This window comes from Phoenix dactylifera, chromosome 8 (assembly GCF_009389715.1).
Source record: "Phoenix dactylifera cultivar Barhee BC4 chromosome 8, palm_55x_up_171113_PBpolish2nd_filt_p, whole genome shotgun sequence".
Taxonomy (NCBI): Eukaryota; Viridiplantae; Streptophyta; class Magnoliopsida; order Arecales; family Arecaceae; genus Phoenix; species Phoenix dactylifera.
In genome coordinates, this window is record NC_052399.1 from 24,363,592 (window position 1) to 24,390,484 (window position 26,893).

The 26,893-nt window shown below is 37.2% G+C and overlaps 2 protein-coding genes across 2 annotated transcripts; both read left to right on the forward strand.

Moving 5' to 3' along the window:
- Positions 1-347: 347 nt before the first annotated feature.
- On the forward strand, positions 348-3,687 carry LOC103721132 (probable polygalacturonase At1g80170). The gene is made up of 10 exons (XM_039129624.1): positions 348-416; positions 699-815; positions 1,584-1,715; positions 1,831-1,980; positions 2,073-2,093; positions 2,287-2,494; positions 2,674-2,755; positions 2,831-2,939; positions 3,025-3,138; positions 3,290-3,687. Exons 1-10 carry the CDS (start codon positions 348-350, stop codon positions 3,524-3,526), a joined length of 1,239 nt encoding a protein of 412 aa, XP_038985552.1. The 3' UTR covers positions 3,527-3,687.
- Positions 3,688-10,682: 6,995 nt separating this feature from the next.
- LOC103721127 lies at positions 10,683-25,906 on the forward strand. The gene is made up of 2 exons (XM_008811192.4): positions 10,683-11,318; positions 25,468-25,906. Exons 1-2 carry the CDS (start codon positions 10,938-10,940, stop codon positions 25,621-25,623), a joined length of 537 nt encoding a protein of 178 aa, XP_008809414.1. The 5' UTR covers positions 10,683-10,937; the 3' UTR covers positions 25,624-25,906.
- Positions 25,907-26,893: the final 987 nt, after the last annotated feature.

Sequence of the window (26,893 nt, forward strand, 5' to 3'; positions counted from 1 at the left end):
GAATTTGTTAGTAAAATGAGCCTTAACCTCATTGGCAGGTCTTCGCCACTAAGCAATTAGCTCAAGAGACTGGGTTTGGGTCTAAAAAAAGGTCAAATAAGCTACTATGTTGGGTTTGGTTCTTAAAATAAGCCTTAGAGTCTTATTGGTTTGGGATTACATACATATTGAGCCATGATGACTAACCTAAAACCAGCCTGATCTCATAATTTTATGCCTTTTTTGAAAAGATTGCACGTGAAATTTCCCTTTTTTGTGGATATCTTTTTTTGGCCGCCAAACATACCATTTAGTGTTCAATTTTTGGAGGAAAGAAGATCCGCTTTCTCCTATGAGTCATTATAAATATGGCAGAGAACTACAGAAAAACCATAACTCGCATTGCTGCAGCCACATATTTCTGGACGGATACCATGGTGAGTTCTCATATATCTTTTCCCTCCTTTCGCTTTATAAAGTCTTTATATCAATATCTCAATTTCCTACTCATCTTTTCCACAAATCCACTCATGTGATGTAGCTTTTCAATCTCTTGCTGCTGTACGTTACATGAGACCCTTCTTTTCTACGTGATGAAAAAATAGTTTCTGTTAGAATATAGTTTTATAAATCTTTAGTTACTTTGATATTGTGTTATAAATATTTTTTTTGATTTCTAGCACCGGTGAATATTCTGTTCCATCTTCTCCTTCATGCAGGAAATCACTTTGATCTTTGTGCTTTTGGGTTTGGCTTATGTGGTTGGTGAGGCCAAGCCAATCATTAATGTTATGGACTATGGGGCTGTTGGAGACGGCAGACACGATGATACCCAGGTTTGCAAGTTCCCCTACACCTTGCCGCTAGGGCTCTCTCTCTCAAGGTCTAGGTCTTGGTTATATATATATATATATATATATATATATATATATATATATATATATATATATATATATATATATATATATATATATATATATGAAATTTATATATGCAACAATTATAATTTATATACATGCACATGAAAAGATACGCATAAGTATGTGCTAATGTTTATGAAATTAAAGAAAAAAATCATGTTAGTTTACATAAATATGTGGGAGTGTGTGTATATATATACAAGTACATATATACCTGCATATATATGCTATAAATGCATCCATGCATGCAATTTCCTGGTATAGCGTCTACGAAATTAAAAAAAAAAAAAACAAAATTAAAATATTTGCAGAAAAAGAGAAAAGAAAAAAAATAATTTTATTCCTTTGTTCCATCATATTGGGCATATCTCAGGGATTATATACACTCGTCTACAGACTCCATATAAGAAAATAATATAGGCAGATATAATATCATTCTAATAAAGGAAAATAATAATTGCTGATATAAATTGTTATGTGATTCCTAAAATTACTCTAACAAGATTATGCTAACAAAGAAAAATAATACTGACCAATATAGGATTACGCTAACAAAGAAAAATAACACAGACCGATACAGGATCACACCAATAAAAAAAATAATATGGGTCGATACATGTTGTTATGTAATCCTTAAAATTATGCCAATATTTGCCATTTTATGTTGTGAGTGGTGTCTTGCAGGGGTTCTTAAGGGCTTGGGGTGTCGCTTGCTCGGACTTTAGGGTGCCCACAGTAGTTATCCCTCCACGAAGGACATTCCTGTTGAGCCAAATAGAATTTGAAGGCCCCTGCAAATCCAGCATCCATGTTCAGGTTCAGCTAATACCAAGTTTATATGCACTAATATAAAATGCAAGAGGAGTTCAACTTTCCAGTACAGCAACGGAACTTAGGTTTTTGACTGGACTCATGGGAAGTTTTGGTGCAGGTTAGTGGAAATATTGTGGCACCTAACAAATTGTGGACCTCTGAATTCACCACTTGGATCTCATTCAGAAACATCAACGATCTCACTATTGATGGTTCTGGCCTGATCGACGGCCAAGGTTCCATCTGGTGGAACTGCAAAAATAAGAAGGTAATTATTCCTAATGTATATTAACAAAGTTTTTCTCTTTTGTAAGTCTTTATATACCTAACTAGGTTTTTTCCCCTTCCTTTTTATTGCAGCGATGCGTTAATGTTCCTTATGTAAGTATGCTCTCCTAAGTTCATCTATGTGGAATTTAAATTACTAGTTGCCTTTGATTTAATGTAACTGAACCTGTTATAACCTGAAACTTGGGTCGTCTGGGTTTGGATACCATACATCATTGCTCAAATATTTGGCTTCTAAAAATACAGACAAACCATTACAGTATACTTATTACAAGTTTTGTATCAGGCATTTGGAATCTCAGGCTGCAACAATTTTCACATGAATGGCCTAACAATTATAAACAGCCCAGGAAAACACCTCACTGTATTTATGAGTTCATGGGTTCAGATTAAGGGTCTTAAAATTATAGCTCCAGCGGACAGCCCTAACACCGATGGCATATACATCCAAGAGTCTGAGCATGTTGAAGTTAGTGATACCGTCATCAGATCAGGTAATGCTTATAAGCGTCGGTAGTTTTATTTCTGACATTTTTTAGAGCGTCGCAAAAGTGTCGGCAATGTAAACGTCGAAAATCAACTTGCTTATTAGCAATGCTAATTGCCGAATATACTAAAAACCTATGTTCGGGTATATACATACGTCAAATAACTTTCCTCTGTGCGCACGTAGGAGATGATTGTATAGCCATTGGTACGGGTTCTTTGGATGTGAACATCACGAGGATTTCATGCGGCCTTGGCCATGGCATAAGGTGAGTTATATCTTTCTATTGATGAACTGAGATCGATTTTGATGGCCTTGACTTATATCATCCCTGGTTTTGCAGCATTGGAAGCTTGGGATGGCAAAATTCAAATGCAAAGGTCGAGGGTGTCCACATCTCGTACTCTAATTTCTCTCAAACGACCAATGGCATGAGGATTAAGACATGGCAGGTACAAATTTAATATGCAATTCTCAATCCCAATTAAGACGCATATTTTTGACTAATAACTGTTTGCTTACTTTTATGCTGTGAAGGGAGGGTCAGGTTTTGCAAAAGGAATCTCTTTCGAGCACATCAAACTTGCTTCAGTTCGAAACCCTATCATCATAGACCAATTCTACTGTCCCACAAAGAACTGCAGGAATTCGGTAATCACTTGCATTTCTTCTTATCATTATGAGGCAGAGAAGTTAAAGTCTTAGAAAATTCTCGTAATTCTCGTTTAGTATTTATATAAAAATCTTAGAAAGCTAAATATCTTTTCCCTTTTTTTTTCCTTGGTCCTGTTTCATGGCAAAGACATCGGCTGTGAAATTGAGTGATGTTCGATTTGCTGATGTACGTGGAACCTCGTCAAGTGAGGTGGCCATCAACCTTGCATGCAGTGAGAGCGTTCCCTGTTCTAACGTTGTTTTGGAAAGCATCAGCATTGTTTTGGACAAAGTTGCCCACAGGAATCAAATCACCTCTTATTGCCTCAGTGTCCATGGGAGTAAAATTGGTAAGGTCATACCGGATGTCCCATGTTTGAAATAAACCTATGTTTCCTTCTCAAGTCATCAGAATTAGTGCTATATTTTGTCAATGGTCCCAATTAATGGGGATAGCAAGATGAATTCTCCATCTTGTAATTGTTGCTTCATTCCATGGGACCAACAAAAAGCATCAATAAACTTGAATTTGCTTCCATCTCATCATATAATGTTTTAGTTTTATGTGCCAAAAATATTTAGGGGGAGATGCTTCATGTACCCTACTTTTTCATGAGCATTTCAGGGTAAGACAAAGGAAGCACTTGGTCAATGATGTAGGTTGAATTGGGCTGCAAATTGCTCCTCTTTGACATGATTCGAATTTTCTTTTATATCTGGATCGAGATTCTAGATTCACCTCTTTCACCTACCTAGCTCCCATTAGGTTTCGTTTAGCTCAAGTGGGATTTCACTTTCAAACTAATATCTACAAACTAATATTCATGTATTTTGGTGGTTTCTTACCTAATCATTAAGTAATTATTAAAATGGACAGTTTTAACTACATGATTCTATGTTTTACTATGATTTAGTCATCAAAACCTAGTAAATTTAAATCTACCTATATTTTAAAATGTGTAGATCATGGTCTATAAAGTGGATAATCTATTTGTTTTACCATCTATTTTATCATACTAGTACAACTGATGCAATTCATTTTTTGTACCAATTTGATTTATAGTTATTAACCAACAAAATATATGAATTTTATTTTTAATTAATTTTTAGTGTGGGTCATGTTCAATTATTTAGATCTTTAAATTGGATGGTCTAACATCAAGTACATAGACCAACTCATGCACGTATGTACTTATACACACACATATACACACATATACATACATACATACATACATACATACATACATACATACATACATACATATATATATATATATTATTAATTTTGTCATATTTTATTATTTCTATGTAATATATTATTAAGTTCATTAATAACAACCACCAACTATATTTTGAATGATGGCATGATGCAGCAGGGCCCATGTACAACTGTATGGGCCGGTGTTCTATGTACGGTATAAGCCCCACTCCGTCATAAGTCGTGACACAAAGTATGGACATCAGGCTTGAATCTCATGTTCACTCCTTGAACTTAATATTGAATGAATGACAACTATAGGGCTTGCCAAAATTTTGCACAAAAAATCTCTTCCAATCATTCACGGTGGATTAAGATTCATATATATAATTGTACAAAACTTAATTGACCAAGTAGATTATATAATATTTAGGACAATCTGCTTCAATCCAAGTAGACCTGTTTATGGAGCAAGCGGAACCAGACTTTGCCCAAAGGCCAACATAATTTTCTTAGAGTGAGGCCCGATTTGGCTCAAGTCTTCGAATCTACAGCCTGGCTCTTACTCAAACTTTGAGCTTCGTATCATACATACTTCATGACCATTTTAATTTTTTTAAAAAAATCATAAAACTAAACTATTTAATATTATTTAAAAATACTAAATATGAATAATTAAATATTGTCAATAACATACAATATATCTATTAAGCTATTAGGTTGATATATCAAATCTTTGATCCAAGCCCGTCTAAAAAGGTTCGCGCTCAAGTGGGGCCAAAATAGGTTTACCTCCAAGGCACCAAGCCTATAATGTTCACCAATGTGACTCTTGTTGAGTTTTATATATTTTCGATCCGGTTCTCCTAAGCAAAAGTTTGAATTCGTTCAGATTTAAATTAGAACATGAAATTTAATGCATTCCTCACAAACAAACTCTTGAAAAACTCCATTAAATTTAAATGTAATGAAGTAATGGCTACCAACAAAAATGAATTTGTTAGTAAAATGAGCCTTAACCTCATTGGTAGGTCTTCGCAACTAAGCAATTGGCTCAAGAGACTGGGCTTGGATCTGAAGAAAGGTCAAATAAGCTACTGTGTTGGGTTTGGTTCTTAAAATAAGCCTTAGAGTCTTATTGGATTGGGATTGCATACATGTTGAGCCATGATTAACCTAAAATATGGCCTGATCTTGTAATTTTATGCCTTTTTTGAAGAGAGTGCACGTAAAATTTCCCTTTTTTGTGGGTAGCTTTTTTGGCCGCCAAACATATCATTTAGGGTTCGATTTTTGGAGGAGAGAAGAGCCGCTTTCTCCTATGAGCCATTATAAATATGGTAGAGAACTACAAAAAGACCATAACTCGCATTGCTACCGCCACATATTCCTGGACGGATACCATAGTGAGTTCTCATATATCTTTTCCCTCCTTTTGCTTGATAAAACCTTTATAGCAATATCTCAATTTCCTACGAATCTTATAGAGATTTTCGCATAGGGATGGAAGAGGAGAGGGTATCAGTGAAGTGGGATGGTTGTTACCTCAACTCTAGCAAGGTTTTGGCTATGATTTCAATGACAGTAGGGGCGGAGGCACGACAATAATGCATGGAAAAGAAAAAGAGAAAGGGGGCAATATTCAGTAGTAGCTTTCGTCAGATGTGTGTGTGTGTGTGTGGGGGGGGGGGGGGGGTGAGGGCGGTCATGGTGCTCTTAAATAAAGGTAGAGTCTAGGATTTTTCTAGCCTTTAACAATCTCTGGGACTCTAATTTCCACTAGGATCCTTTGAATCCTCGACTTGGGGGGGGGGGGGGGGGGGGTTGCGAGGGCGGTCATGGTGCTCTTAAATAAAGGTAGAGTCTAGGATACTCCTTCTATCCTGCTTTCTAAAACAAGGAAGGAAATATCTAAGACTCTTTGAATCCAGTCCTAAACAAGAAAAAAAGGAAGGAGATAGATAAAGATAGAAATCACAATCTTGCCCTGTTGATAGGGAAGAAATCAACCATAATGGAATATTTCCTCTCGTCCTTAACCGGAGGCAGTTCATGCGCGCGATAAAGATTCCTCACTTGTTTGAGGATATCCTTCCGCAGTTGGTCAAGTTGATTTGCTCGATTTATCTCAGATGGCGTGAGTGGGTCTTCCTGTACTCCTTCTAAAGGATGATAGTTAATAGCCTTCAACAATCTTTAGGACTCTAAGGCCATGTTTGGGGGAGCTTTTGGAGGGCCAGAAAGCACTTTCTGGCCCTCCAAAAGTACTTTTAGATGAAAAACTGTGTTTGGTAAATTTTTCAAAAAGCTGTTTCAGCTTTTGCGGGAAGCTGAAAACAGCTTTTGGAAGGAAGCTCCAATTTGGAGCTTTTGGGAGGAAGCTGTTTCAGCTTTTTCGGAAAACTGTATTTTTGACAAAAATGCCCATATTAAAATAACATAATTACATAGTTTATCCCTATATAAACCTAAAAATCTGCTGGAGCCAAGAAAATTAATTTATAATATTAATTATAATATTTTATACCTTTATTATTCTATTATACTATAAATATTGTATTATATTACATTACATTATATGTTATTTTAAATAATTTAATATTATGTTATATTATGAAAAATTAATTTATACTAATAATTATAATATTTTATACTTTTATTATTGTATTATACTATAAATATAATATATATTACATTATATCATAATACATTAATATGTTATGTTAAATAATTTAATATTATGTTATATTACCAAATATTAATTTACTCTAATAATTATATTACTATTATGCTATATTAACATAATATTATTATATATTACAATAATATAATACTATATCATATATTTATGTATTAATTTATGTTATGTTTTATTATGTTGTGTTGTATAATACTATGCAATGTCCTTTATGGTAATTTTGTCATATAAAAGTACTTTCTCAGTTTGTTTATCAAACACAAAACAAAGTACCACAGCACTTTACGAATGTGGTTACCAAACAACAAACAGCTTTTTATAACAGCTCTACTTCAGACAGCTCTACTTCCAACAACTCTACTTCCAACAGCTCTACTGTCAACAGCTCCCCCAAACAGGGCCTAATTCCCACTAGGATTCTTTGAGTCCTGGACTTCTATGAAGAGTTTTTGGTGCATGGCATGTTTGGAGTACACGACTCGTTCATAATTAAGTTCGATTAGAGTCCATGCCTCACACTCTTACCACTCAAGAATTTGAGAAGAATCAAGAGAAAAATTTTATTAATGATTTAAAGATTGGAAAAGAGTACATAGCAATATTTATAAGTTTCAGGCCCTTGCATCAAAGAAAACTCGTAGAGCATCCTGGAACATGACCAAAATCAAAAACTATAATCCTACGTTATCTCAAGTAAGAATACTTGAGAAAAGAGAGCTCCTAAAATTTGATTGTGAGAAGGTTGCCGTTAGAAGGCTTTAGATGACAATTAATTTGACTGTCTAATATCTTTTCATGCTAAGAAGCCTACCATCAAATCTTTTGGTCTACTTCTTTGACTTAAGCTTGGATTATGAGAATTCAGATGGTGATAAATGCTCCATCCAATGATTTTAGATGGCTTGGATGTTTGAACCCATGTTGGAGTTCTTTTGGTAGCCCTCAAGAAGAAAACGCTTGAAGGTAATAGAGGCATCATTGAATTCTTTCGACAGTAAAATAGCCAACATCGTCTATTGGGGCTGATTGTGAGCTGACCATCATCAATTCATTTTGGTGGTCTAGAGGCTATTATCAAATCATTCTGGGCAACACCTACGTTTGGTATGACTTTGAGGGTCAGGAGTTGTTATTTCAAGGGCTTGGTGTGCCTTAGTTTTCATCAATGATCTAAGAGTAGTTGTGACTCAATTAGTTGTAGTTCAACGTCGGATACATAATGTTTAACTATCTTTAACTTAGGAGTTTTAAGAATCGAACGAGTTATAGTCTAAGAGCAACCTATATATAAGTTGACGCCATGCTTATTCATTTAGGGAGTCTTTGGATGCTCGAAGATCTTATCGACTCCAAGATCTTCTGTAGTCCAAACAAACCTTTAAGGAATGGCTTAATAGATGATTGATTGATAGGCTTTTCTTTATTAGTTTATTCGTTTACTGCCTTACTAATGCTTGGGACATGATTTTCTCTATCTCCTTACTACGTCTTTCACATATTTATGGATGGGAACTAAGAAGCTGAGTTGTCAACAAATGAAAGTATAATAGTTTGTATTACTAATTTTCCATTTGAGTTGTGGAATTGTATTAGAGACTATTTGAAAGAATACGATAGAAAGCCTTAACTCTCATTTACTTATAAAAAAATATTATTATTATTTTTATGATATTTATTATTTTGCAAAAAAAACTTTTGCGGCAATTCTTGGTAACAAAAAAAATTTTGAACCCATATAATGCTTGAATGACAATTTATAATCTATTAAACCTCGAATAATAATGTTTGCATAAAAAAGATATATTCGAAGGATAGTTGATATGGCAAACAAATTTTCATCAATATAACACCAATTTGCAAATTTACCTAATATTATATGTTGATAAAGTTTAATAACCAATATTTAGAACTTAGAAGAAAAATCTAATATTTAGAATTTTTAATTTATTTATTTTTCAAAATATCTTTCTCTCTCTTCGCACTCTAGTAACTAAGGCCGCAAATGGGTCGGATCAACCCGTGACCCGACCCGACCCGACCTGCGTAGATCCGAACCGATCCGAATTTTAGGACCCACGGATTCGGATCGGATCCAAAAATTGGATCCAAATCATTTTCTGGGTCGAGTCTGGGTTTACCGAACGGACCCGATTCAATCCGAATGGACCCGAAGAGAGAGAGAGAAAGAGAGAGGGAGAGAGAAAAAAAAAGAAAGGAAAACTCGGATTCTCTCTCGATCTATTACACTGTTGAAACCTCTGGTGTCTCGGTAGCTGGGTTTTTTTTCCTTCTGTTTTTTGGTTTTTGTTTCTTTTAACTTTTGAAGGGAGAAAGTGAGGAACGCTGAACTGCATATGGGTCATGTGCCAGTTTCTGCAATGGAATTGGATTTTGGAAGAAGGTCTGGGATTTTCTTTGCCCTCCTGAGAGGGGAGCTGGGAGACACCAAGTTCCGTCCAATGAGTCATATAAATAAAAAATAGTGTGATATGAAATATGGCTTGTAGACAGACTTACTTAGTTCGTCACGGGTCATATGTTCTGACGGGAGGTCAATTGCAAGTCTTTCAAGCCATGGGTCACCCAGGCCCAGCACCTCATAGTTATGGTATGGCCAAATTAGATTTGCCCAAAATTCTTTTCCAAAAGCATAAAAAATGGATTCGATTCAGATCGAACCCGACCCGACTCGGATCCGGACCCGATCCGGATCCGACTCGGATCCGATCTTCAACTGGGTCGGATCTGGATCCAAAATTAGGATCCGAACAAAAAATCGGATCGGATCGGGGTCACTTAGGATCCGACCCATTTGCACCCCTACTAGTAACATAGGAAGTCTGCGGCAAGGCTAGAGGTGGCAATCGGGTCGGGTCAGGCATAAACAGGTCGGGTCAAATACAGGTCGGGTCAGAAAACTATAAATCTGAACCCGACCTGTTTATTAAACGGGTCAGAAATTGCAAACCTGAACCTGACCTGTTTATTAAACAGGTAACCCGACCCGACCCGTTTAACCTGTTTAATAAACAGGTAACCTGTTTACCCAACCCGACCCGACCTGTTTAACCTGTTTGCCCAACCTGACCCGTTTAACCTGTTTAGACCTGTTTAATCTGTCCAACCCAACCTGTTTAACCTGCCCAACCCGACTTGTTTATACCTGTTTAGACCCGTTTAACCTGTTTAGACCTGTTTAACCTGTTTAACCCGTTTAACCCGTTTAACCTGTTTAGACCTGTTTAACCTGCCCAACAGTTAAACGGATTAAACGGTTTAAACGGGTCAGACATCTAAAACCCGTATCCGACCCAATTAATAAACAGGTTAAACGGGTCGACCTGTTTACGACCCGAACCTGTTTAGGCCAAACCCAAACCTGTTTATGGCGGGTCGAACACGGATCGGATTGGCGGGTCGGATCATATTTTGCCACCCCTAGGCAAGGCACCCCGCTACCACTTACCACCGTCCTAACGTTCAACGACAGAGCCGTTGGATGTCAACGGGGTAGCAGCGTCACTGGAAAATTTGTGTCGCGGGCGGTGAATTTACCCGGATCTCCGGCATTTCAAAACGACAATGAGTTAAAAAAATAAAAAGTTGGATTTGGTGTTATATTTTTCGGTCCCATGTCTCCATCTTCCTCCTCTTATTGAGTCCAAAGTTGAACACTTCTCGAACGCGAAGAAAACGGCAAGAGAGAGAGAGAGAGGGGCCGAGACAGGCCCAAAGAAATACGCCAAACGCCATAGGAGAACTTGTCCACGCCGACGCGAGAGAGAAAGAAAGACGCAAGCGGAGCCACCCACCCACCTCCGGCGTCAATCGTTCGATCCACGTCGTCGTCGCCCTACGTCTCCGGCGGATGCTCCGGCGCCGCCGGCGGTGGCGGCGATGAGAGAGGAGAAGAAGACGATGGAGGGCGCATCGGAGGAGCTTGAGCGACGGAGCCGCTACCTCAGCTCCCTCATTCAGCGCACCAGGCTCAAGCCCGATGGCGAGCCGGAGAAGCAACACCATCAGGAGCCGGCGAAGCCTGATAAGGAGAAGCATCACCACCACCACCATCAGCGGCAGGAGAAGAAAAAGAAGAAGGAGGGAGATGAGGTTGTCGATGGCGGGGAGGATGATCCACAGGAGCAGCAGCATAACGTGCGTGTGAGGGCAGCGGACATGCCGCCGGAGCTCCAGAAGCGGGCGTTCCGGTGCGCCCGCGAGACGCTCGCCACCATGCCCAAGCTCGACAGCAAGCGGCTCGCGCTTGCCCTCAAGAAGGTACGCTTTCTTCTCTTGTTCCTACTCTCCCTTTGTTTTAGATTTGTTGTTCCCCAGGAATTTGCTTGCTAGATTTCACCTCCGCTCTCCGAACCCTAATCCTCTGTGGGGACAGCGACTGTTAGATAAATATGTGTTTTTGTTGTAGTTATTAGTTATTTATTAGTGTTTAGTATCTCAATTAATGCTTTAAAATATGGGTCCGATAGAGTGTCTTGATATGGATTTTGGTGGGGACTGGTAGTTCGTTTATGGTAGTGATTAATTTGTGGTGGAGTCTGAACTTTAATTGCTAGCTATAACGGGACATGATGTAAGTTGCTTTGTGGTCACCTATCATGTTTGGATTTGTAGCTGAGGATGGAGATATGATGTTGTAGTTTTGACCCTTATCATAGCTGGTACGTATTTGGATTGCTGATACTTTATACAGTGATATAAGAAATGTACCAATCGCTATATTTCATACAGCCATAAAATTTCTGATCTGCAATTTTGACATGGCTGGTATCCTCTTAATATTCTTCACAAATAATATTTTGTTAATATTTTTTCTTTTTATTAAGGTTTACTGTAACCTGCTGTGAGAATACATAGTTGATTTCCTTTTCTAGACTAATTGACTTTGTCCTAAGCCCACAAAACAATATGGAGTTCATCAGCTTTGTGAATTTTATTACCTCAAAAAAAAAAGAGAGGCAAAAGTAGTAAGGAAGACAATAAATTCAAGACAGGAAATTTCTAGTTGTTTCCTTTTTGTTGAGTTGATTCCTGCCTCTGATCTTTCCCTTTTTTCCCGGAAGAGTCTTTTTGGCTGTATAGATATCTGGTTACCATGTCCTTGTGACATCTACTGACTTTGGTGGAAATTAGCTGAGAAGAGGAGGTGGGATGGAGAAGTATAAGAGATTGGGGAGACTCTTGATAGCTGATCCTTCAATCCCCATTTTTCTGGGCACAAGGAATCACATATTGGGTCGGTTCACCTTGGGATTGTGGGATTGACAACCTTCTCGGTTCTCACTCTCCTCTCTTCTTTAGACTATGCTCCTTTGCCAATACTGATTTAAGCGGGAGGTGCCATGTCAGATATGGTAGCAGGAAAACTTTAGCTTCCATGATGTCCAGGAGATAGAACACTACTAGATCTTGTACTAAAGGGTCACATTTGCAACACTTTGTTGATTTAGAAAATCTTGCTATTGTTTTGCTAGCAATAATACAATTGACACAGTTTCTTTGCACAATGTCATTTTGAAGATGATCCTTTTAGAGGCTTCTAAATTTCAAAATCTTTTCATTTTTGGGTTAAGTGTGCTTGTTTCTGGCTACTTGGTTGATATGGATTATGGAGTTTAATAGGATGCTCGCCTTTGGTTTGCTGGTCTTTACTTGGTGGAAAATTTTCCTTATATTTTTTCTTCTTTTCTGAGCTGCTGCTGTTTCATGCTTTTATTATCTTGATCCCTCATAAATGGATTTTTTTGTTTTGTTGTTAATTGGACTTGTTATTCAATTACTGCTTCTGAAACTATGCTTGTCATAATTTATTTTGAATCAAATGATGGATCTTTACTGGACCTCATGGCCAAGTGATTTTCTTCGACAGAGCCATATTAAACCGGTCTTCAATTACATCACGGATATTATCAGGCATTGTCCATGATACCATTTCTATCGTAGCAATGTCTTGTGGCTTTCATTGGTTATGCTTTTGAGATGTTTACATGATTGTAGAAGTAAGACGATTCTTGGTAACTCCTATTTAAAGTCTAGCATTGTCTTGTCGACTTTTGTTAGTACTGATTTGATATTAGTCTGCTCCCCGTGGAATGTGTCTGTATCTTCCAGTGAGCACATCTATATATTATTCAAGTTTCATTGTTGCATGAAGATATTTGGTCATTTTCAATACATTGTTCAGTAGTTTGTTACATGCTATATGTGACACTTTTAATCTTCTGTCTGCATTCATCTATAAATATATGCAGGCCAGACATTGTTGAGTTATTTTGGATTCAACAATTATCATTCTTGGCTATATGGTACTAATGGTAAATTCAACTTTTGGCCAAAATGTTTTTTGCATAGCTATACATCTATATTATTTTAAATGTAATTGTTAGCATGCAATCCTGATTTTATTTTGGTAGTTCTTCTTGGATATAAATGAAATTACTAGTTTAGGAAGTGTTGTGAATATGAGGTCCTGAGTTGATTTGAACTTTTTAGGGATTTGTCTAGTCCAGCACCATATTTTAGTCAAGTTGCGGCATTCTAGATGATGTAGCAAGCAAGGTTCAGGCATCATATTAATAGTAACATCACGCATTAAGGTTTCGACTGCCAGATTGGAAAGAGCAGAAAGAAGATAAGAATGTGCTAGGGGCATCTAGATTCACGAAGTTTGGGGATCCTTTAAGATTTAAAAAATGGATTGGTGAATGTAGGATATGCAGGCTATCTAGAGGGGGAAAAATACATTGGATCCGATAATGAATTCCTTCTCATTAAACATATGTAAGGATTCCTAAAGAACAAAAATTTTGACGTAGACAGTCCTAAAGGCTTCTCATTAAACATGTGTAAGGACTCCTAAAGAATCTAAATTGTGACTTAGATAACGCTAAAGACCTTATTCAACTTATACTATTAGTCCTTCGTAGGTAAATCAGGACCCTTGAAATGTAAAGAGCTAAGAATATTAACTTGGACTATCTGGAAGAGTGGTTGATAGGATAGTTCCATTTTTTAAAACTAATGAGTAAGAAATTTCATGTGCATTTTACATGATTAACAAGCATTCTTCCTGAAGTTGGTACTATTGTCCTTTTGGATGAATTTATTTCCTTTTTTTTGGTGCTACCTGCCACTACAATAGTTAGGATTTCTTGAGTGTTGTTGACACACTCCAGGATGCTCGGAAATCAGAGTACAGCATGACACTCATTCGCACCCAAAGAATGTCACATCTTCTTATGTCAGCTGCATGTCTAGACACTTACTGCAAGTTAAGGCACTTTAACTCAGTGTAAGGCAGTGGGAACTTCATGTGGAATGTCATGTAATTTTTTTTTATTAATCTATATGGCACAGTTCATGTTTTGTGACTAAGAAAATTAAAGGTAGTCACTGTATTTTGGTTCATTTGTATGTTTCTGTTTTGAATATTTGTTTCATGCAAGATAACTTTGGCATCTGTTATTCATGGAGGTTGAGATCTTAGATGCTGTAAGAGACCTAGACATTTTGACATCATGCCAAGTGACTATTAAACACTAATTTATTGCTTTAAAAGCATGTTAGTCCCATAAAAGGAAGTTGGATATCTAATCCTCTTTCTTTCTTTTACAATTTTTATGTATTCAGTGATTTATCTTCCCTTTCTTTGCACATTCCCAAATCACCAAGGGGAATGATCCCCAGTTGAATTCAATCCGTTGCTGTGTTTGCTGATTTTGGATTTCTAGAAATCCTCAATGATGAACTAGATCTCTAAAGGAGTTTTGGGACCATTTTTGTGATTCGATGTATCTTATCAAAAGATGGTTTTTGTACTTTAGTTAGTAAAGATCTTTGCATGGTTAGCTGAGTAAATCATAACCATAACCATCAATTCTTATCTCGGTTATTTCAGGCATGAATCCTTGTTACCACTTATTCCTACTTAGGGCTATCTATGATGTTATTGCAAATTTCTCCAAGTCCTTTTTCAAAACTCTTGCCCATGTCAACATAGATCTTCTCTCTGTCTTCCAAAATCCTTGACTAAAGATCATAGTACTTCACCTCACCAGTTTGTCCTAGACTTCATAATACATGCCCGTGCTATCTAATTGGTTCTTCATGGTCTAACTCCTATAGTTCCTTTGACATTCTTATTCCACACTCTATCCTTCATACTATTGCCTCACGTGTTTTGAAATTCTCACTTCATTGTTGTGGGATCCATTTCATAATATGTATGCCTTTTGCAAAAGTATGTCAACCACTATCTTTTCTCCCATCTTGACTTGTTACTAGGAAAATGGCTTAGCTAAGAACTCCTCCTTCTTCTCCTCCAAGCCTTTTCCCATCAAATTTTAAAGGCTTAGTTAAATGTTCCTTACAAAGACACAAATGACAAAAAAATCTTTTCAAACATCACAGTCTCCAATTATTCAAGCTAGGAACCTGAAAGAGAGCCCTGCCATGGTATGTCCTCCACCTCCAAGCCTTTTCCCATTAAATTTGGGAAATGGCTTCTTTACAAAGGCACGCAAGATAGAAATATTTTCAAACATCACAATCTCCAGTTATTCAAACAAGGAATCTGAAAGAAAGCCCTGCCATGACATGTCCATCAAGGCTTTCTCATTTCAATAAAATGGTTCAAATTTTGTCTGATTTTCGATCTGAGCTCAGAGAGATGATAAATGAGAAAGGTAACAAGAAAGAAAATAAATGAGAAAAGAACCCAAAACTAGGCCTGTGGAGTCCACCCCAATGAGAGGACTGAATGCTAGTCCACCATGATTAGCTAAAATGTCATTGAAGTGATTTACACATGTAAAGATCACGTCTTTTATATATTTGGAGGACAAGTTACCTACTAGCATATGCCAATTGACACTTCCAAATCTATGATTTCATCTAAATAACTCATATTGTTAGAACCTGCTGAATTGGGATTTTGATCTTAAACGGAGAGAATGCTGGAGGCAAACTATAATGCTGAATGACTCCTTAAAAGTATATATTCCTCCTTACCTTATTCTTTTCCTTTTTCTTGCCATAGCTTTTCTTTTGAACTAGGTGCATGTCGTCATAATTGCTGATGGTAGGGATTAAGTGGCCAGGACACCTTCTGGTGCTGATTGGATCCAAACCCAATTTTCTTCTCCTTCAATGTGTTGCTGCTGTTCTCATCTAAGAATTCTCACTCCCATTATTCATATGCCCATCTCATCCTTCTCTCATGAAGAGACAAAAGAATTCTTTCCAGCATCTTTGGTGAACCCAAGAATGAGTTTTTATGCAGCTGTTTTGTGGAGGAAGAAAGATAGGGCATGATGTTGGAGGCAATAATGAGACAATGAAAGCATATTCTGGCTAATGTGGCCCAGATCAGAGTCAGCCAGGAAATAATTAGATAATGATAGGCATATTCTGGCATATCGACTTCTCTATTAATATCTCTTATTTACTCATTCTGATCATGCCTTTAATTGAATTTACAATTCACATTATCCTCTTCTGGATCATGTTGTCAAACTGCCAAATAGATTGAAGTTCCGTTGAGGCATCAAGTAGTCATTTTCAGTCAAGCTAGTATGTTATGTTAATGATGAGAGGTTAGGTGACCTTAATACTTATTGATCAGTTACTAATGATATCTTGATAGTTCACAATGTTTGTTCTTATCTTTTTGACTTCTCAATAACAGAAGTTGCTTGAATGGTGCTGGGGCATATATTACTCTTGCTGCTGTTATGCAGACTAATGTGGTTATGAAATTTGTAGACACGGGATGATTGAGGATATGAAATTGCAATCTCAAAAATGTACTGGGAGAAGGTAGCATGGAGTACAAGGGTGTGATAGGACTTAAGGCGACAGGTACTAAATTTCTACTTTCTAAAATTTTTGTTTGAATGTAAAATTAAAATTTAATTATAAAAGTTGGATTGAAAAGTGAAATTGAAATGAGATGTGGAGGTTGATTTAAGAAAATGAGGAGAAAGGTTTTATTCTCAGCTTTTGGTTATGGGTTATGTAAAATTATTGGTAGCCTAGATATTTACAACAGGCTTGACACTTCAGTTTGGATATCAATGACTGAACTAGTCTAAAGAAAATGGAAGTAGTGCATACAGATGTTGCAGAGGATATGGACTATGGAGAAGGGGTTCTTGATGTTTAAAATGGGTTGAGTTACTGATGATTTGAAGGTTTTAACCAATGTAAGATAAATGTAACTTTTAAGAGATGAATAGAAGCTTAGATGAAGATTGCAGCAAAGAGGATCATAATTGGTGGTCCATGCCACCAAGATGCTTGCATATCAAACCTAGGGTTATGTAACTTTGCATGCAGAGCCACCTTCAAAAATAGACAAACTCATTTATTGTTCAGAAGATGTTACACATCAGAGCACAAGTATTTTACAAGCTCTTATGGGTTCATGTAGTTGCTGGAGGGACATAAAAGGGGAAAAATCCCTACTCCTTGGGAACAAGTAAAAGCTTATTAGAAAGGAGAAGAATCCTGTTATCTCAAGGGTTAGATTTCCTCCTATTATCTCCTAATTAAGCAAATCATTTGTAGGTTATCGACCTTTCCAGAATGGAGAAAATGTACCCTGGCTCAGAGAAATTTTTTTGGCATTGTCATACCTGTTGGAGATTTTGATTTGTGTGAGTAGGAAAATTATGGAGAGACCAAAATGGAAATTTAAGTTGTCAAGAAGAGGACAAAGAATGAAGCTCTAATGTTTTTTGTAGCTCAGAAATGTTTGGAGCATTTGATCTCCAATCCGGCAGGAACTGGATACTCTTTACTACAAGAAGGGTGCAAGATCCAAACTAGGTGTGGATCTTAAAGTCCTTACTTGCAGAGAGAAGATCAAAATTATATGATGTCAAGGAGAAAATAGCTAATGGCCAGAGCTTGGAGAAATTAACATGAGCACATACATCATCACAATTGTAGAAGAGAAAAATCACATTGGCAATTTGATAGTAGAAAATGCAATTCAAAGAGAAGATGAAATTTAAATTTTCCAGCATGCAGTCCAGTGAGGATACTTAAGACCTGGATTTAAGGATTTGATACTTCACAGGTTAGGAGAATCTGGTTCAGGAGTTTTAAAAGAGGTGCTTCTGCCTATCAAAGAATTAGAGATAATGGTCTACCAATGGTATGTCGAACCCATCCAAACAGGTGTATACCGTACCTTATCAATGCCGAACTAGTACGCAGTACAGGGGGTGTCTTGAGTATTGATACACCAAACTGACCCGCATTCCGAGCATACCCACTGTTCCAAGAAGGTACCTATATAGCATCCATAAGAATTTTGAAAGATGAGTTTCTACAAGTCTCAACTCTAGGCCTTCTTGTTTTCCTTTTTGTTATTTATTCTAGGCTGTCTGGTATTACCTCTTAACATCCTTGGCAATGATATTATAATATGCCCGTTGTCAAAGAGCTTGCCCAGTCTGTTTCATCTCAGAGCATAATGCTGCAATACATGATGTGTGATTTCATCATGCACAGTATAGGTGCTTGAATTACTCTCACTTTATATTCTTCCAAGAAAAAGTTCCCTATAGAAGCTCTCCATATAACAAAAAAAGATATTAAAAGGCTGCACAACATGTGACATTGTTGTGTTTCATAGCATCTTATTCTAATAATATTTGGTTCCCAATCTGGCGAGATGGTTGTAATAGACTCTTCTTGTGAGAAGACATCTATCTCCCAGCTCCAATATCTGTCATCTCTATTCTCTAATATTTTTGTCAACCTTGTGAGACATAAGAACGACTCAAATATGCCATAGATGTCAAGCTTTAGTTCATCATAATTTGCCTTCTACAAATAGGGCTTTGCATGCCCCTTCATCCATCAGACAATGCTCACTATCATCTCATGACTATGAACCAATACAAAAAAATCTTCGAGACTCTTGCTTTCCCTGCATAATCTTAGAAGATCTAACATTTGCCATTCCAACTATGTATTTTATGTTTTATGCCTCCTGAAGGCTTCCACCTCTGCAAAAATATCCTTCAAGAAAGGGCTTTCCACACCCTTTCACACACCATATAGTACTCTCTCACTACTACATCATGAAGAGGAACCAATATAGAAAATTAGAAACCCTGAACACTGATGTGGAAGTCCTTTCCATTCATAATTTTGAAAAGTCTTGACCATTTTCGCCATTCCCAACTTTGTACTTTACATTCTATGTGACCTGCGAGCTTTCATCCTCTACAACAATATCCTCCCAGCACTAGAAACAATTTATTTTCCTTAACCACCTATGCTTATCGATTGTAACAATCTTTTTCTAATCACCCTTGTATATATTAAACCCTTAGAATATGTAGGAATTTACCTCATTAAATTTTAAAGATGCTGCACTACTAAGTTACCCTAATCTTTCAAATGATTGATATCTCCAATTTTACTAAACTAATAATGCCTTTCTCTAGCATATTGCTAACCCTTTGCTTTTGCAAAAGATCCCTTTTATCTTTGATCAACTTAGCCACAATGGAAGCAGGTGGCCTCCTAGAAGATGAAATAAGCTATATTAGCCTTTTGGTATGGAGCTCCTTATTGTGTTAATCAGGTTCCATAGCTGTTTTTTTTTTCTGTAATACTAGTAGATTGAATAGAGTTGTTTTAGAATTTGTGTTTGAGTCTTGCACATCGATGATTATTTGTACATCTAACTTGATTTTAAATGTTAAATACATTTTGATGAGTCAAAAGTGTGCTTTAATGATTTTAAATATGTGATGTCGAACAAGTTTGCACGAGAATCTAAGCAAAAGTTGGATTGGCAAAAGTCATGCAGGATTCAGTAAGAGGTTGACTCGGAGACACATAGTTGGCCTAAATTGCTCAACAAACTTTTGAAAGTTAGCAAATTTGCCATCTAGTACTTGGTTTGTAGTGAGTCTATTATTTTTTAATTTTTTTATATACTTCTTTGTTTCAATAGTTGTGATAGTTGTGTTTAAAGTTGGGTAGAAATTCCAGTTCTCTTAGTTAGGAATCAAAATCTCTAGTCAAGCTTTAGAAGACCAAGACTTTTCTTTTCTAAAGTTGACTAGATGGCAGACAACTTAAAATATACCAAAGAGGCATAAGTACTGCAATAGATTCTTTTGCTTTTTCATTAATAAATATTGCTATTTATTTTTCTTTTTTATTTTTTTGTCTCTTGTGAAGAGGTTGTGGCATTCTCTTGTGAAGCCAAAGGAATAGCTAGCTTGTTAGTCCATGAGCTTCAGAAGATATTCTTCCTATACCCGTGAGCTTGTTTTTAAGAAGATGGTGCTCCCCTCCTTACTCGTGCCGTGTTAATATGTATAAAAAAAATTAATTAAGATAAACCATGAATTTTTTTGGCATAAATCTGCATATCATTTGGTGTATTTATATGTGTTATGGTGTTCATATGAAGGAATGCTGAACCAGCCTGTACCGATCGGCTCAGACCGTACCGAAGAGATCAGACCGGTTCGACATTAAAAAATGGTACTGGCCCGTACCGGCCGGTACCGGCTAGGAATCGGTGCGAACCAACCGGTTGGTTGCACCGGTTCCAGATTTTTTTGGAATTTGGGATGTGTGAACCAGACCGAACCAAGGGTACCGGTTCGATACCGGTTCGGTTTGGTCCGAACTAGTACTGAACCGGTCCGGTGGCCGACCGGTAGCAAGGTATGCTGAACGGACTGGAACTGGTCGGTTCAGCCCGTACCGATGCCGACAGGCACCGGTCCGGTACGACATATAAAATCGGTTCCGACCCAGACTGTACCGAATCGATGCCGACAGGCACCGGTCCGGTACGACATAAAATCATGGGTCAGAACCGATCGGGGAAGAAGAAAGAAGAGGAAGAAGAAGAGAAAGAGAAGAAGAAAGGAAGAAGAAGAGAAAGAGGAGACTTACCCGTACCGGGCCTCGTCGAGGTGATCCTTGGCAGGGCGATCCTCGTCAGGGCTTGCTCGCGGAAGAAGAGCGGAGGAGAGAGGATCCTCATTGGGGCTTGCTCGCGGGAGAAGAGCGGAGGAGAGAGGAGAAGAAACGAGAAGGCTCGGGAAGAAGGTAGGAAATTCCGCACGAAAAACGCTTCCCACAAGAAAAATGGCACAGAAAACGCATTTGCGGGCTGCAGTTTTAAGTAGAAAAACGAGGAAAACGCACGGAAACACGGTCCATGGGTGCAGGGCCACGCGTCTGCGCGCTCTCGCGCGCGCTATCCCCGAACCGGGTCGGTACGACGAGGTTCGGCTCGGTATGATACCAGTACCGGTGCCCACCGGTACGTCGGTACAGTCGGTATGGCGTACCTTGATCGGTACCGATTCGGCGATCCTTGATTCATATTAGTACTAGTGAATGCATACTACCAAACATTACATCCTAACATGAAGTGCCTCAACCAATATTAGCATGGTACATGGTACAACATGTTTGGTTGATAGAAGAAATATCTTTCTATCATAAAAATGCCAAAAAGGATTTGAATAATTAAGGCATGCATCACATTCTTAGAGCATAAAAGTAATAAAAATTTTAAATTTCATCATCCTTTATCAAAACATTTGATGACTAGGTTGGTGGATTCTTGCCATTTTTAAATGATTTTTCATTTTGTCTCTGATTCTATTGTTATGGTTTTATAACTGCAACTTTGCTTGTGCAATGGTACCTGGGGATCGAAGATGGAGTGAAAAATCCAAGGCATAAAGCCAAATATGTACAATCACTGCAAGCTTACATGCAACAATCATGACAATATACTAGCTTGCATCTACCAAGAAAATAAGTTCAATTCATGCAATTATGTGGAGACTAACGACGCAAGAAAATCATACAAAGTATGCATGCTTTTATGAATTATTGGATTACGTATAATAAAATAGGATGAGGGTGGGCCTTGGCACAATGGTAAGGTTGCTCTTGTGACCTAGATGGCATGGGTTTGAAACATGGAAATAGCCTCTTTGCATGCAAAGGTGAAACTGTGTAAATCAAACCCTCCCTAGACCCCGCAGGAGCTTCGTGGACTTGGACAACCTTTTTTTATATAATAAAATAGGAAGTTATTTCTAGCAGAACCCATCAATTCATAGTATATCCCCCAAGCCCCCCTATTAACCCCTCCCCCCCTCCCCCAAAAACAAAAAAAAAAAAAGGAGGATTCCACGTCATCTGATAGTGTGCATGTTGGATTGAGTGCGCCTGAGTTCACTCAAAATGGGACAGTACATTCTAAAGCTTGTAGAAACCATTTTGTTCCTAATTGATAACATATCATATTCTAATCTAAAAGAATTTGAAATGACATGATTCATTTTGATTATAATGTGAAACTACTATTTCTCTTGCAATGTGTAGGCCAAGAAATTATTCACTGAAATGTTGGAAATGTACAACAACCATTTCTAACCTAGCAAACAAGTGAGAGAAGCCATTTTTTTAGCTTCGGTAATTGACCATTCATGGTAGGTGTCAACAAGAACTCAAATGTCACCTGATTTGATAAGTTGATATAATGATTCATTACAAGCTTTTTGCCCTAAAATTAACATTCTTGCATGTGTGCACTTGTATATATACGTAAATATAGATAAGGTGAATATAATGGAATTTAATGGACATCTTTCTGTTCAATTGTTTTAAGCAAATTAACAAGTTCTAAAAAATCTATGCTAGATGCAATTTCAAGCTATAATACATGTATTTGATCATGACGGGTATAATAAAAGCCCAAGCAATACTAATTCCGTTAGGCCTACAAGGTTTCCTTGAACAATATGTTTTTTTTTTTCCTTTTTTCTCTATGACACTAAGAGCGACAAAATGGGGCAAAGAATGATGAGTTCTAGCTGCATGACATCTGACCGGGATTAGTGAAAGCTATTAATCATGCAGGGAAAGCATTTTAATGAAAAATTTATTCTTAATATGTATATGAATGTATCATATAAGTTTTTTTAAAGGATAAAGATTTTAATAAACTTAAATTATTTTATGATTGAAAAGTGGCAAGTAACAGACAATATGCTTCTAGTGATTAATGTCTTTTATACAATGATACAACAGATTTATATTGACATATTGTCCTTGGGGACCAAATCAGATGCATAGAATATGCAAGAAGTTTACTATATATATATATATATAAGTCTGAGGAAGTTTAGTTAATAAAGATATTACAAGTATTCCAAGTTTCCGACTCAGAACCACTATAACTATTGATATCTTGAATTTTTAGGGAAATGAAGTTTTACAATCTTTAATGATAAGTTGATAATACTAGTTGGTGCTTAGCATAAGCAGTTGGTATTCCTCCTCTATTAGAGGTAATATGCAATCTTGCATGAATATTGACATCTCAATTGGATTGGGATGCATGACCAAGTGCTTGACTTGGCATGGGGAAAAAGGGAGTTGGGTTGGGGGGATAAAGTAATTGAAATAAAAAATATATAGTTAAAAATTATATAAAAGAAAACTCAAAGATGTCATTTGTTAAGGTCTTCCGATATGCATATTTCTCATTCAAATTTCCTAATTAGCTAAATGATTTTGAGAACATGACATTTTGCAAAGTTATTTTAATACCTATATTTTTTGGACAATCTTGAGAAGATAAAACCTCACTTTTAACACTATTATATTAGGCCAAACTCACTGGTGGAGCACTCTAGCTCTCTACTAGTTTTCAATAGTTGTAATTAAAAAAAATGATAGATATCCAAGTATTTGACGCTCTCTGGTTTGGCTACATATTTGGCATGGATTCTAAGAGCTGGATGTGAGTGTCCAGGTAACATAGGTCATGTATTTTCAGATTTTTTAAATTATTTCTGACAAAGGGATGTAATAAAGCATAGTGGCTTCTGCCCAATGGGCCAAGGGGCCTTTTTTTCTTTTCCTTGGCTTCAGGGCTCGAAGTTGAAAAGAAATAATGAGGCATAGCTGAATGGGAATTTATGGAATCCCATTAGTTATTCTTCTGTCTGATCCAATTTCATTCCTCATGCTCCATAAGCCTGCAACTAGAAATTGTCTATTTCGATTCCATTAAAGATATCGAAGGAAATATCAAGGTTTGCTGTATCGTTACCAGGTATCATATTGGTGGCTTGCAGGTATGGTGCAGGTTGGTAAGGCACGCCTCTATGCCAACACATGGGATGATGTTGGAGGCGAGACAACAGCTATGCCATGTGTTGGTACAATATAGCCATACTGTATCATTTGTTGAATCGAGCCTCCATACCATACTGGTAACTCACCAACACAGTATGGTATGCTTGGTACCAGGTAGTACGACTCGATACAACAAACTTTTAGGGAATATGCATTCTCCATAGGCTTGTTTGGATGCCCCCATAACTTATTGACTAAATTTTCTTTATTTAGCTAAGGTCAAGAAGATGTTAGTGGTGACGATAGAGGAGTCCTTGCTGGGAAACCATGGACCATACCATTCTCAAAAAAGTGGGGATATTCGAGTTCCCCTTTCACAAGGAATCTGGTATCCCTATATTTCTGAGGTTGTGCCATCTAGAGGCTTTCCTAATTACAACAATCTCAAACTTCCCTTCTCGACACCCCAACTTTGGTGCTTAAGGGATTCATTTGATGGACAACATATTCAGCCACCCAAGCAGATCCCAAAAGTTTGGTATCAGTATGAAAAGATATCAAAATTTCTGAGGAGGGTCCATTATCCTTCATTAATGGAACTTTAGCAGCCACTTGTTCAGCTTGGTGGGCTGGGAGAGCTAGGCTCATCAATGTCTGGTAAAACTACTTGGAGCTCATGTAGCCCATGCCATATTAATCTTTTTTTTTCCATACTTGGTATCCAGAGTGCTTAATTTCCTATGCAATCTTTGGCTTTGGAGGTATTTATCATGTGCTTCTTGGACTTGAAACTCTTGAAAAATCTTTTCCATTCTCGAGCATATTTTATGTTTGTATGTGAATGTTAGGACCTCTAATCATTTTCAGTAAGTGAAAGTGACAATAGCCACGATCAACAAACTCATCAATGTGAGATATCAATGTTCGAACACTTGCTGTAGTATGTTTGTTGTAAAACCAAATATTTTGTGGTCTCCAATTTCTGAACAGGATATCAGATGACATTTGAGTAGGTTAACAAGGATTCTGTTTAATTGGTTATATAGTTTAGAGTTTGGCCCGTAATAATATTTTATGTAATATTTCATTGTAGATTAGCCCATAACTTGTTAGCATGGTCATTTTTGATAAAAAAAATACTGCCTTTTTGCACCTCATGGTCCTTTAGCATCCTTATTGTTTTTGTCAAAACTAATGAAATGCTTCCCCTAACTATTTCTTCCTTTTGGATTGCTGAATGTAAGTTTCTTTTCATTTGCAGGAATTTGATTCATCATATGGGCCAGCTTGGCACTGCATTGTGGGTACAAGTTTTGGTTCGTATGTCACGCATTCTTTGGGAGGTTTCTTGTATTTCTCCATCGATAAAGTCTACATTCTTCTCTTCCGGACGGCTGTTGAGCCATTAAGCCATTGATGGGGACATCACAACTCAAATGAGTGGTTCTACGGAAATATAGATGCTTGGAATGCTGTTCAAGTTTTGTTAGCAGACCTTCGCATTGCTGCTGAACATGTAGTAATGATGTGAAAAACATGTACAATTGTAATGCAACAAGGACATGAAACAATTGGCTGTTTTTTCTGTGTCTTGGCCAACATACTAAGCACTGCTGCGATGGTTTACCTGTGATATCAGACATGCTGAATGTGTTTTTCCACTGATTGGATAAATATGCAGATTTAGATGTGTTCGAGCATGATGGAGCTTGGTTAGTCCTGCATCTTAACTTTGTATTTGGCCAAGGTTATCTGCTGGGTGTGTAGTATGCAACTATTTCCTCACTTATTTTTGTCCATTTTCTTTTGTGTGGTAAGCTTCTTCATGCAGTTTTAGAGACCAGGACTCTTAAACAACTGCAAATACCATTACGCACATTTATCACAAATTTTGGGTGTCTGGAGGACTTCTATCACCTTACAAATGCTTTTATACATGTGTTAAGAAGAAAGTGTGTTTCTCCATCATTTCATGCTCATCATACATATGGTTTAATGTTGCACTAATTCAATCAAGACATCAATGGTTTGAGATCTCATTTTGCAATTGAGAGGCTGAGCTCAGTGCTTGAGTGGGCTTGGCTTAATTCTAGATGGACTTCGTGTATATATTTAATGTGCTAAATTTTTTTAGCAAGCCAATGTATTTCAACAATATTTTGTTATACCTAAGCTATGCTTAAAAATATTTGTTGTAGTACTGCCGTTAGCATGCTAGATTTTTAGGCTTATTGAACCATGTGATCTTTTGAGAGAGACTTGTTGAACCCCATAGTTCACTGCCAAAAAAAATATTAGAACCAAGTAGGTCTTAATTATGTGTTGGACATGGACCGCATTGTTCTTGAAAGGAACTTAGTCATAGTGATCAAGTGAATCCAAGATCCGAGTAGTACGGTTAGTGAGATGCGGTTGATTCACGTCATTTGCAGACTTTATTCACGTGACTTTTGGATAAGTGCGCTTTCTATTGGGTTATTCATGGCAAATAGCACGGCGGATTGAGATTTTATTTGGGATGGCCAGATTTTCGGTTCCATCTTTTTTGTTTTTGTTTTTTTTTTGTGACTTTAAAAAGCTTCACTCAAACCGTTGCACCAAAAAAACAAAAGAAAAAAAAAAGAAAAAAAAAAGAAAAAAAACAATGGCTAACTTTCAACCTGGCCATGCAACGCACGTGCCATGAG